This window comes from Homarus americanus, unplaced genomic scaffold, assembly GCF_018991925.1.
Source record: "Homarus americanus isolate GMGI-L3 unplaced genomic scaffold, GMGI_Hamer_2.0 scaffold55098, whole genome shotgun sequence".
NCBI classification, from domain to species: domain Eukaryota; kingdom Metazoa; phylum Arthropoda; class Malacostraca; order Decapoda; family Nephropidae; genus Homarus; species Homarus americanus.
The window spans coordinates 1-14201 of record NW_024729239.1 but is presented as its reverse complement, the minus strand read 5'-3'; the positions used below and the strand labels follow the sequence as shown (position 1 = coordinate 14201).

General features: G+C 45.2%; 1 protein-coding gene and 1 long non-coding RNA gene across 2 annotated transcripts; one reads left to right on the top strand and one right to left on the bottom strand.

The window, feature by feature from the left end:
• Window positions 1-494: 494 nt before the first annotated feature.
• LOC121866359 lies at window positions 495-1008 on the top strand. The gene is made up of 4 exons (XR_006088966.1): window positions 495-518; window positions 731-790; window positions 828-936; window positions 973-1008. It is a non-coding gene; the product is annotated as an uncharacterized LOC121866359 (long non-coding RNA).
• A 1835-nt stretch (window positions 1009-2843) lies between these two features.
• Window positions 2844-7140, bottom strand: LOC121866358 (ficolin-2-like; the record flags this gene model as incomplete). Its single annotated transcript, XM_042365975.1, is given in 2 exon segments — window positions 2844-3158; window positions 7081-7140. Coding segments are annotated over 2 exon segments (257 nt in total), but the record flags the coding sequence as incomplete, so codon positions are not given.
• Between the last annotated feature and the right edge of the window lie 7061 nt (window positions 7141-14201).

Below are 14201 nucleotides of genomic sequence, written 5' to 3'. Positions count from 1 at the left end.
AAACTACAGAACTGGTTACATAATCCTGATCACGTTACAGTAAAACTACAGATACAGGCTACAAAACGTTACATTGTACTAAAAAAAAATAGACATCCAGTTAGAACTACAAGATGGATGACCACGACGGATGACCACGACGGATGACCACGACGGATGACCGAGACGGATGACCACGACGGATGACCACGACGGATGACCGACGACGGATGACCACGACGGATGACCACGACGGATGACCGACGGATGACTACGACGAAGACCATGACGGATGACCATGACGGATGACCACGACGGATGACCACGACGGATGATCACGACGGATGACACGACGGATGACCACGACGCAAGACCGACGGATGACCACGACGGATGACCACGACGGATGACCACGACGGATGACACATATCAACCTTAGCAGAACAATACTAGGAACAATAAACAATATAACCAATGAAGGGGTGAACACTTATGGCCGCCGGTGTAGGCGTGGTACAGGTCATCAAGGCGTGGTACAGGTCATCAAAGGCGGGTACAGGTCCATCAAGGCGTGGTAGCAGGCCATCAAGACGGCAGGTCATCAAGGCGTGGTACGTCATCAAGGCGTGGTACAGGTCATCAAGGCGTGGTACAGGTCATCAAGGCGTGGTACAGGTCATCAAGGCGTGGTACAGGTCATCAAGGCGTGGTACAGGTCATCAAGACGTGGTACAGGTATGGCGTGGTACAGGTCATCAAGGCGTGGTACAGGTCATCAAGGCGTGGTACAGGTCATCAAGGCGTGGTACAGGTCATCAAGGCGGTACAGGTCATCAAGGTGTGTACAGGTCATCAAGGCGTGGTACAGGTCATCAAGGCGTGGTACAGGTCATCAAGGCGTGGTACAGGTCATCAAGGCGTGGTACAGGTCATCAAGACGTGGTACAGGTCATCAAGGTGTGGTACAGGTCATGGCGGGGTACAGTCATCAAGGCGTGGTACAGGTCATCAAGGCGTGGTACAGGTCAAGGCGTGGTACAGGTCATCAAGGCGTGGTACAGGTCATCAAGGCGTGGTGTGCAGGTCATCAAGGCGTGGTACAATCACAAGGCGTGGCAGGTCATCAAGGCGGCAGGTCATCAAGGCGTGGTACAGGTCATCAAGGCGTGGTACAGGTCATCAAGGTGTGGTACAGGTCATCAAGGCGTGGTACAGGTCATCAAGGCGTGGTACAGGTCATCAAGGCGTGGTACAGGTCATGGCGTGGTACAGGTCATCAAGGCGTGGCAGGTCATCAAGCGTGGTACAGGTCAAAGGCGTGGTAGGTCATCGGCGTGGTACAGGTCATCAAGACGTGGTACAGGTCATCAAGGCGGTACAGGTCATCAAGGCGTGGTACAGGTCATCAAGGCGTGGTACAGGTCATCAAGGCGTGGTACAGGTCATCAAGGCGTGGTACAGGTCATCAAGGCGTGGTACAGGTCATCAAGGCGTGGTACAGGTCATCAAGGCGTGGTACAGGTCATCAAGGCGTGGTACAGGTCATCAAGGCGTGGTACAGGTCATCAAGGCGTGGTACAGGTCATCAAGGCGTGGTACAGGTCATCAAGGCGTGGTACAGGTCATCAAGGCGTGGTACAGGTCATCAAGGCGTGGTACAGGTCATCAAGGCGTGGTACAGGTCATTAAGGCGTGGTACAGGTCATTAAGGCGTGGTACAGGTCAATACGTGGTACAGGGGTCATCAAGGCGTGGTACAGGTCATCAAGGGTGTGGTACAGGTCATCAGGCGTGGTACAGGTCATCAAGGTGGTACAGGTCATCAGGTACAGGTCATCAAGGCGTGGTACAGGTCATCAAGGCGTGGTACAGGTCATCAAGGCGTGGTACAGGTCATCAAGGCTTGGTACAGGTCATCAAGGCGTGGTACAGGTCGTCAGGCGTGGTACAGGTCATCAAGGCGTGGTACAGGTCATCAAGACGTGGTACAGGTCATCAAGACGTGGTACAGGTCATCAAGGCGTGGTACAGGTCATCAAGGCGTGGTACAGGTCATCAAGACGTGGTACAGGTCATCAAGGCGTGGTACAGGTCATCAAGGCGTGGTACAGGTCATCAAGGCGTGGTACAGGTCATCAAGACGTGGTACAGGTCATCAAGGCGTGGTACAGGTCATCAGGCGTGGTACAGGTCATCAAGGCGTGGTACAGGTCATCAAGGCGGTACAGGTCATCAAGGCGTGGTACAGGTCATCAAGGCGTGGTACAGGTCATCAAGGCGTGGTACAGGTCATCAAGGCGTGGTACAGGTCATCAAGGCGTGGTACAGGTCATTAAGTCGTGGTACAGGTCATCAAGACGTGGTACAGGTCATCAAGGCGTGGTACAGGTCTATCAGGCGTGGTACAGGTCATCAAGGCGTGGTACAGGTCATCAAGACGTGGTACAGGTCATCAAGGCGTGGTACAGGTCAAGGCGTGGTACAGGTCATCAAGGCGTGGTACAGGTCATCAAGGCGTGGCACAGGTCATCAAGGCGTGGTACAGGTCATCAAGGCGTGGTACAGGTCATCAAGGCGTGGGACAGGTCATCAAGTCGTGGTACAGGTCATCAAGGCGTGGTACAGGTCATCAGGCGTGGTACAGGTCATCAAGGCGTGGTACAGGTCATCAAGGCGTGGTACAGGTCGTCAAGGCGTGGTACAGGTCGTCAAGGCGTGGTACAGGTCATCAGGCGTGGTACAGGTCATCAAGGCGTGGTACAGGTCATCAGGCGTGGTACAGGTCGTCAAGGCGTGGTACAGGTCATGGGCGTGGTACAGGTCGTCAAGGCGAATTACGGTCATCAAGACGTGGTACAGTCATCAAGGCGTGGTACAGGTCATCAAGGCGTGGTACAGGTCATCAAGACGTGGTACAGGTCATCAAGACGTGGTACAGGTCATCAAGACGTGGTACAGGTCATCAAGGCGTGGTACAGGTCATCAAGGCGTGGTGCTGAAAGGTCGTGGAGCAGGTCGTATCATCATGGTGACCTCCCGCAGGCCGACGATGTGTTTCCAGGTCCGCCACACGATGGCGTGGTGGCCGCTCGCATTAGGAGGGAGAGCGGCGCCTGTGAGGTGTGACTGATAACAGCTGAAGTACCACCACCCACCACCATGTTTACGAGCACAATGTTCTGTCGGAGGAGAAGCTGTATTATGTATCCTAACCTAATCTAACCTAACCTAACCTAACCTATACCTATACCTATACCTAAACCTACCACTTACTTAAACCAAGTAAACAAGGCGTACTTGCTCGTAACAAGGCTAATAAAGGACTTGGGTTCATACAAAGGAGTGTTAGTTACAAGACTAGCGGGTCATCCTAAACTTATATCTTGCTCTTGAGACCTCACTTGGATTACTCAGTTCAGTTCTGGTCACCACATGTGAATGGATATAGAATCCTTGGAAAGAATCAGGGAGAATGACAAGACTAATCGGGCATTAGGACCTTGAGTACAGAGACAGGTTAAGCATCTTAATTTGCACTCCTCGAGAGACGTAGAGTGAGGGGCGATATGATAGAGGTGTATAAATGGAAGTCAGGTCTAACAAAGGTGATATAACAAAGGTACTCAAACTGTCCAACAGGAGCGAACTCCAAATAATGGCTGTAAATTAGACAAAATTAGATTTGGGCGCGAGATAGGTAAACACTGGTTTGGAAATAAGTAGTGGACAGGTGGAACAAGTTACCAAATATCATCATTAACTCGAATACACTGGGTAGCTTCAAACACAGGTTGGATGGGTATAGAGCAATAGGGGTTGGGTGTAAATGGGACTGCCCAGTATGGGTCAATAGACTCGCTGCAGTTTCCTCCATTCTTATTATTTTATGTTGTTAAGTTAACAATTTAATTTAATCTCATTAACCTAACCTTAACTGACTTGCGTGCACTAACACACACAGGTAAAACACACACACACAGGTAAAAACACACACACACAGGTAAAACAACACACACACAGGTAAAACACACACACACAGGTAAAACACACACACACACAGGTAAAACACACACACACAGATGAAAAACACACATACAGGTTAAAACACACACACACAGGTAAAACACACACACATACAGGTTAAAACACACACATACAGGTAAAAACACACACATACAGGTAAAACACACACATACAGGTAAAAAACACACACATACAGGTAAAACACACACACAACAGGTAAAACACACACACATACGGGTAAAACACACACATACAGGTAAAAACACACACATACAGGTAAAACACACATATAGGTAAACACACATACAGATTAAAACACACACATACAAGTTAAAACACACACACACAGGTAAAACACACACATACAGGTAAAACCACACACATACAGGTAAAACCACACACACAGGTAAAAACACAAACATACAGGTTAAAACACACATACAGGTAAAACACACACATACAGGTAAAACACACACATACAAGTAAAACACACACATACAGGTAAAACACACTAACACAGGTAAAACACACTACATACAAATTAAAACCAAACATACAAAAACACAAACATACAAATTAAAACACACACACATGCAGGTAAAAACACACACATACAGGTAAAACACACACATACCAGGTAAAACACACACATACAGGTAAAACACACACATACAGGTAAAAACACACATGCAGGTAAAACACACACACACAGGTAAAACACACACACACAGGTTAAAAACACACACACACAGGTAAAACACACACACACACAGGTAAAACACACACATACACACATATGGTAAAACACACACACATACAGGTAAAACACACACACACAGGTAAAACACACTAACACAGGTAAAACACACACACACAGTTAAAACACACACACAGGTAAAACACACACATACAGGTAAAACACACACACACAGGTAAAACCACACTAACACAATTAAAACCACACACATACAGGTAAAAACACACACACAAGTAAAACACACACATGAATTAAAACACACACATGCAGGTAAAACACACACACACAGGTTAAAAACACACACATACAGGTAAAACCAAACATACAGATAAAACACACACACATACAGGTAAAACACACTAACACAGGTAAAACACACACACACAGTAACACACACATACAGGTAAAACACACACACACAGATTAAAACACACACACAGGTAAAACACAAAACATCAGATTAAAACACACACATACAGATTAAAACACACACACACAGGTAAACACACACACACACAGGTAAAACACACACACACTGGGTAAAACACACACACATACAAATTAAAACACACACATACAGGTAAAACACACACATACAGGTAAAACACACACATACAGGGTAAAACACACACATACAGGTAAAAACACACACATACAGGTAAAACACACACACACACACAGGTAAAACACACTAACACAGGTAAAACACACACACACAGGTAAACACACACATACAGGTAAAACACATACAGGTAAAACACACACACACAGGTAAAATACACTAACACAGGTAAAACACACACATACAAGTTAAAACACACACACACACAGGTTAAAACACACACATACAAGTAAAACACAAACATACCAGGTTAAAAACACACATACAGGTTAAAACACACACACACAGGTAAAACACACACACACAGGTAAAACACACACATCAAGTTAAAACACACACACACACAGGTAAAACACACATACAGGTAAAACACAAACATACGGGTAAAACACACACATACAAATTAAAACACACACATACAGAATTAAAAACACCACAGGTAAAACACACACACACAGGTAAAACACACACATACAGGTAAAACACACACACACACAGGTAAAACATACACATGCAGGCAAAACACAAACATACAGGTAAAACACACAACATACAGGTTAAAACACACACATGCAGATTAAAACACACACACACAGGTAAAACACACACACACAGGTAAAACACACACATACAATTAAAACACACACATACAGATAAAACACACACATACAGGTAAAACACAAACATACAGGTAAAACACACACATACAGGTAAAACACACTTATGAATTAAAACACACTAACACAGATTAAAACACACACACACAGATTAAAACACACACATACAGGTTAAAACACACACACAGGTAAAACACACACATACAGGTAAAAAACCACAAACATACAGGTTAAAACACACACACATACAGGTTAAAAAACACACACACACAGGTAAAACACACACACATGCAATTAAAAACACACACATACAGATAAAAAACACACACATACAGATTAAAAACACACACATACAGGTAAAACACACACATCAGGGTAAAACCACACACACAGTTAAAACACAAACATACAGAAATACAACTACACACAGGTAAAACACACACATACAGGTAAAACACACACATACAGATAAAACACACACACGAGTTAAAACACACACATACAGGTAAAACACACACACACAGGTAAAACACACTAACACAGGTAAAAACACACACACACAGGTAAAACACACACACACAGATAAAACACACACCACAGGTAAAACACACACACTACAGAATTAAAAACACACACATACAGGTAAAACACACACATACAGGTAAAACACACACATACAGGTAACACACACATACAGGTAAAACACACACATACAGGTAAAAACACACACACACAGGTAAAACACACACACACAGGTAAAACACACACACACACAGATAAAACACACACACACAGGTAAAACACACACACACAGGTAAAACACACACATACAGGTAAAACACACATACAGATAAAACACACACACACAGGTAAAACACACACATACAGGTAAAACACACACACATACAGGTAAAACACACACACACAGGTAAAACCACACACACACAGGTAAAACACACACATGCAAGTAAAACACACACACACAGGTAAACACACACACAGGTAAACACACATACAGGTAAAACACACACACACAGGTAAAACACACACATACAGGTAAAACACACACCAAGATCACTAACCATAATCTCTGTCATTATCATTGTCATAAGTTGAGAAGCGATGATTGTTGTGATGGTGTAATGAATCCCCCTTTGCTGCCTTCCTCGTACCGCCCACATCCAACTTATAGTGATCGCTTCGCTCCCAACCCTGTCGGTATACCTCTTGTTACAACTACAACACTACAACCTTGTTTACACTACAACACTATAACCTTCTCTACCTACAACACTATAACCTTCTCTACCACTACAACACTACAACCTTCTCTACCACTACAACACTACAACCTTCTCTACCACTACAACACTACAACCTTCTCTACCACTACAACACTATAACCTTCTCTACCACTACAACACTATAACCTTCTCTACCACTACAACACTACAACCTTCTCTACCACTACAACACTATAACCTTCTCTACCACTACAACACTACAACCTTCTCTACCACTACAACACTACAACCTTCTCTACCACTACAACACTATAACCTTTCTACCACTACAACACTACCCTTCTCTCACACTACAACACTACAACCTTCTCTCACCACTACAACACTACAACCTTCTCTACCACTACAACACTACAACCTTCTCTACCACTACAACACTACAACCTCTCACACTACAACACTACAACCTTCTCTACCACTCAACTTATAACCTTCTCTACCACTACAACCTACAACTATCTCACACAACCTTTCTCTCTACCACTACAACACTATAACCTTCTCTACCACTACAACACACAACCTTCTCCTCCTTTACAACACTACAACCTTCTCTACCACTAGAACACTATAACCTTCTCTACCACTACAACACTACAACCTTTCCTACCACTACAACACTACAACCTTTCTACCACTACAACACTACAACCTCTCTACCACTACAACACTACAACCTTTCTACCACTACACACTACAACCTTCTCTACACTACAACACTACAACCTTCTCTCACACTACAACACTACAAACCTTCTACCACTACAACACTATAACCTTCTACCACTACAACACTACAACCTTTCACCACTACAACACTACAACCTTTCTACCACTACAACATCACAACCTTTCTACCATCAACCTTCTCACACTACAACACTACAACCTTTCTACCACTACAACACTACAACCTTTCTCTACCACTCAACACTACAACCTTCTACCACTACAACCTTTCTCTCCACTACAACACTACAACCTTCTCTCCACTACAACACTACAACCTTGTCTCACACTACAACACTACAACCTTCTACCACTACAACACTACAACCTTCTCTACCACTACAACCTTCTCTCACACTACAACACTACAACCTTCTCTGCCACTACAACACTACAACCTTGTTCCTCACACTACAACACTATAACCTTTCTCACACACTACAACACTACAACCTTTCTACCACTACAACACTACAACCTTCTCTCACACTACAACACTACAACCTTCTCACACTACAACACTACAACCTTCTACCACTACAACACTACAACCTTCTACCACTACAACACTATAACCTTTCTACCACTACACACTACAACCTTCTCTCACACTACAACACTACAACCTTCTACCACTACAACACTACAACCTTCTACCACTACAACACTACAACCTTCTACCACTACAACACTACAACCTTTCTACCACTCACACAACCTTCTCTCACACTACAACACTATAACCTTTCTACCACTACAACACTACAACCTTCTACCACTACAACACTACAACCTTTCTACCACTACAACACTATAACCTTCTCTACCACTACAGCACTACAACCTTCTCACCACTACAACACTATAACCTTTCTACCACTACAACACTACAACCTTCTACCACTACAACACTACAACCTTCTCTACCACTACAACCTTCTCACACAACACTATAACCTTCTCTACCACTACAACACTATAACCTTTCTACCACTACAACACTACAACCTTTCTCTCACACTACAACACTACAACCTTCTCTCACACTACAACACTACAACCTTCTCTACCACTACAACACTACAACCTTTCTCTACCACTACAACACTACAACCTTTCTACCACTACAACACTACAACCTTCTTCACACTACAACACTACAACCTTCTCTCACTACAACACTACAACCTTTCTACCACTACAACACTACAACCTTTCTCACACTACAACACTACAACCTTCTTCTCTACCAACACTACAACCTTCTACCACACTACAACACTACAACCTTCTCTCACACTACAACACTACAACCTTCTACCACTACAACACTATAACCTTTCTCTACCACTACAACACTACAACCTTCTACCACTACAACACTACACAACCTTCTCTACCACTACAACACTACAACCTTCTCTAACACTACAACCTTTCTCACACTACAACACTACAACCTTCTCTCACACTACAACACTACAACCTTCTCTCCACTACAACACTACAACCTTCTCTACCACTACAACACTACAGCAGCTTTACCACTACAACACTACCAAGCTTCTCTGCACTACAACTTTCACAACCTTCTCTACCACTCAACACCTACAACTTCTCTACCACTACAACACTACGGCCTTCTCCCCTAACACTTTCAACTTCTCTCCACACTACCTTCTACCTTCTACCAACACTACAACCTTCTCTGTCACTACAACACTACAACCTTCTCTACCACTACAACACTACAACCTTCTCCTACCTACAACACACAACCTTCTCTCCCTTTCTGCTTGCTTCTTCTCTACCACAACCTAGCCTTCTCTACCACTACAACACTACAACCTTCTCTACCACTACAACACTACAATATTCTCTACCACTACAGCCTTCTCACACTACAACACTATAACCTTCTCTACCACTACAACCTTCTCTTTCTGCCTTCTCTGCCACTACAACCTTTCTACCACTACAACACTATAACCTTCTACCACTACAACACTATATTCTCTCTGGCTCTACTATCTCTGCCTTTCTGACACTATAATATTCTCTGCGACTACAACCTACTTGAGCCTTTCTGCCACAACAATCACTACCAACCTGGCTTCTCTACCACTACAACCTATGACCTTCTCTGCCACTACAACACTACAACCTTATACTCGCACACAACACTTTTTACCACTGGCACTGACCTTCTCTCCACTACAACACTGTAACCTTCTCTGCCACTACAACACTACAACCTTCTCTCACACTACAACACTACAACCTTCTCTTTTCTGACACTACATATTCTCTCACTACAACCTTTCTGTATTCTCTCAACCCCTACAACCTTCTCTCTGCTTTCTAACTTTTTCTACCTCTGCCACTACCAACACTCTATTATTCTCTCACACTGCAACACTACAACCTTCTCTGCCACTACCCAACTATTTCTCTGCCATTGACAATACTCCTTCTGGCTTTCTGACCTTCTCTCACTTATCACACTGCAACACTATAACTTTTCTCTCACTCTTTCACCTGCAACCTTCTCTGCTACTTTCTGTACCAATATACCACTACAATACCTGACCTTCTCCTCCACTACAACACTACAACCTTCTCTACCACCACAACACTGTAACCTTCTCTACCACTACAACACTATAAGCCTTCTCTCCACTGCAACACTACAACCTTCTCTGCCACTACAAAGTCACTGGCCTTCTCTGCCACTGCAACACAACCTTCTCTGCCACTGCAACACTGCTTCTGCCACTGCCTCTACTTCTCTGCCACTGCCTTCTCTACTGCTTACTGCAACCTTCTCTGCCACTACAACACACCAGCCTTCTCCTACCACTACAGCCTTCTCTGCCACTGCCTTCCTAGCCTTCTCTACCACTACAACTATAGCTTTACGCCTGTGCCTTGTCTCTGCCACTTTCTGACATTCTCTGCCACTACAGCACTACAACCTTTCTGCCACTACCCAGCACTATATTTATTCTCTCTGCCACTTTCTACACTATAACCTTCTCTCCACACTGTACTATTATTCTCTGCCACTGCAAAATTGTAACCTTTCTGCCACTTCCACCCAACACTGCAACCTTCTCTGCCACTGCCACTATAGCCTTCTCTCACACTGCTTTTCAGCCTTCTCTACCACTACAACACTATAGCCTTCTCTACCACTGCAACACTGTGTCTCCACTGCTTACTACAGCCTTCTCTGCCACTACACTATAGCCTTCTCTGACCACTACACACTACAGCCTTTCTGCCACTGCAACAGCTGCCTTCTCTACCACTTTTAACCCTGCAACCTTCTCTACCACTACAACACTGTGTCTCTGCCACTTACAACACTGGCCTTCTGCTACAACACTGCCTTATTCTCACCACTACAACACTATCTCCCAGCCACTGCAACTTTTCTGTTATTCTCTCTTTTCCCAGCCTTTCTCTCTCACACTTTTAGCCTTTCTGACCCTACTCTTTTCCAACACTGCAACCTATCTCTACCACTACAACACTACAACCTTCTCTCACCTACCCCTACAACCTTCTCTCACACTACAACACTACAACCTTCTCTCACCTACTTACACTACAACCTTCTCTCACACTACAACACTACAACCTTCTCTCCTACCCACTACAACAACCTTCCTCACACTACAACATGTACTAACACTTCACGACGTTAATTTAATGTCTATAAAATGTATAATATATTCATAGGAACAACGGAAATATTATCACACGAAGACGAACACACACACACACATAGAGCTGTTGACGCGGTGAGATTACACATAGAGCTGGTGGCGCAGGTGAGATGCACACACATAGACTGTTGACGCAGGAGAGGGATTCACACACATAGAGCTGTTGACGCAGGTGAGATTACACACACATAGGCTGTTGACGCAGGTGAGGATTACACACACATAGAGCTGTTGACGCAGGTGAATTACACATAAGGCTGTTGACGCGGGTGAGATTACACACACATAGAGCTGTTGACGCAGGGAGATTACACACACATAGACTGTTGACGCAGGTGAGATTACACACACATAGAACTGTTGACGCAGGTGAGGATTACACACATGGCTGGCGCAGGTGAGATACACACACGTCGAGCTGTTGGCAGGTGAGAATTACACACACATGGAGCTGTTGACGCGGTGAGATTACACACCTGGGCTGTTGACGCAGGTGAGATTACACATATGGATGTTGACGCAGGAGAGGATTACACACACATAGAGCTGTTGACGCAGGTGAGATTACACACACATAGAGCTGGGCGCAGGTGAGGATTACACACACATAGAGCTGTTGACGCAGGTGAGAATTACACACATAGAGCTGTTGACGCAGGTAGGGTACACACACACATACTGGACCAGGTGATTACACACACATAGACTGTTGATGAGATACACATAGACTGTTGACGTGGTGAGATAACAACATAGAGCTGGTAGCAGGTGAGATAACACATATTTTGACGCAGGTGAGGTATACACACACAGAATGTTGACGAGGTGAGATACACATAGAGCTGTTGACGCAGGTGAGATAACACACATAGAGCTGTTGACAGGTGGATTACACACACATAGAGCTGTTGACAGGAGAGGTTACACACACAGAGCTGTTGACGCGGGTGAGGATTACACACATGAGCTGTTGGGATAGTGAAATTACCATGGCTGTTGACGCAGGTGAGGATTCACACACATAGAGCTGTTATTGACGCAGAGGATTACACACATAGAGTTGTTGACGCAGGTGAGGATACACACACATAGAGCTGTTGTTACGCAGGTAGGGTACATAGACTGTTGACGCAGGTGAGGATTACACACACATAGACTGTTGAATGGTGAATTACACATAGCTGTTGATGCAGGTGAGATTACATACACATAGTGCTGTTGACAGGTGATTACACACCTGTTGACGCAGGTGAGGATTACACACACATGGGCTGTTGACGCAGGTGAGATTACACACACAAGAGCTGTTGACGCGGGTGAGGGATTACACACATAGAGCTGTTGACAGGTGAGATACACACACATGGAGTTGTTGACGCAGGTGAGGATTACATAGAGCTGTTGACGCAGATAAATTACACACACATAGACTGTTGACGAGTGAGGATTACACACACATAGGCTTTTGACGCAGGTGATTCACACACATAGAGTGTTGACACAGGTGAGGATACACACATAGAGCTGTTGATGCGGTGAGGTTACACACACACATAGAGCTGTTGTGACACAGGTGGGGATACACACACATGGAGCTGTTGACGCGGGTGAGGATTACACACACATAGACTGCTTGACTCGGTGGGGATTACACACACCTAGAGCTGTTGACAGTGTGAGAACAGTGTGAGGGACAGTGTGAGGGATGGTGTGAGGGAGCGAGGGCAGTGTGGCAGAGTGTGAGAATAGTGTGATGAGCGTTTGTGTCGCCTCAGGTGTGGCAGCAACATATTGACGACTGACCCGTGAAGTTAGTGGCGTCTCTTCTAAGTTCAAGGAAAGAATCTTGGCTCTATCTCTCCCCTGACACGTGAGGGATAGACAAGAGGCAGTATCTCCCTGACAGGGTGAGGGAGACAGAGGCGATATCCCCTGACACGTGGGGAGAGACAAGGCAGTATCTCCCCCTGACAGGTGAGGGGAGACAAGAGGCAGTATCTCCCCTGACACGTGAGGGATGGACAGAGAGTGCTCTCTCCCCCTGACAGGTGAGGGAGACAGAGGCAGTATCTCCCCTGACGTGAGGGAGACAAGAGGCAGTATCTCCCCCTGACAGGTGAGGAGGAGACAGAGGCAATATCTCCCCTGACAGGTGAGGGAGACAAGACTACGTGTCCCCTGACAGGTGAGGGAGACAAAAATGTCTCCCCTGACAGGTGAGGGAGAGGGCAAGGCATGTCTCCCCTGACAGGTGAGGGGAGACAAGAGCAGTATCTCCTGACAGGTGAGGGAGAGACAAGATCAGTATCTCCCCCTGACAGGTGAGGGAGACAGAGGCAGTATCTCCCCTGACGGGTGAGGGAGAGAGAAACAGTATCTCCCCTGACAGGTGGGGGAGAGACAAGACCTCCAGTGTCTCCCCCAGCAATGCGTAACTAC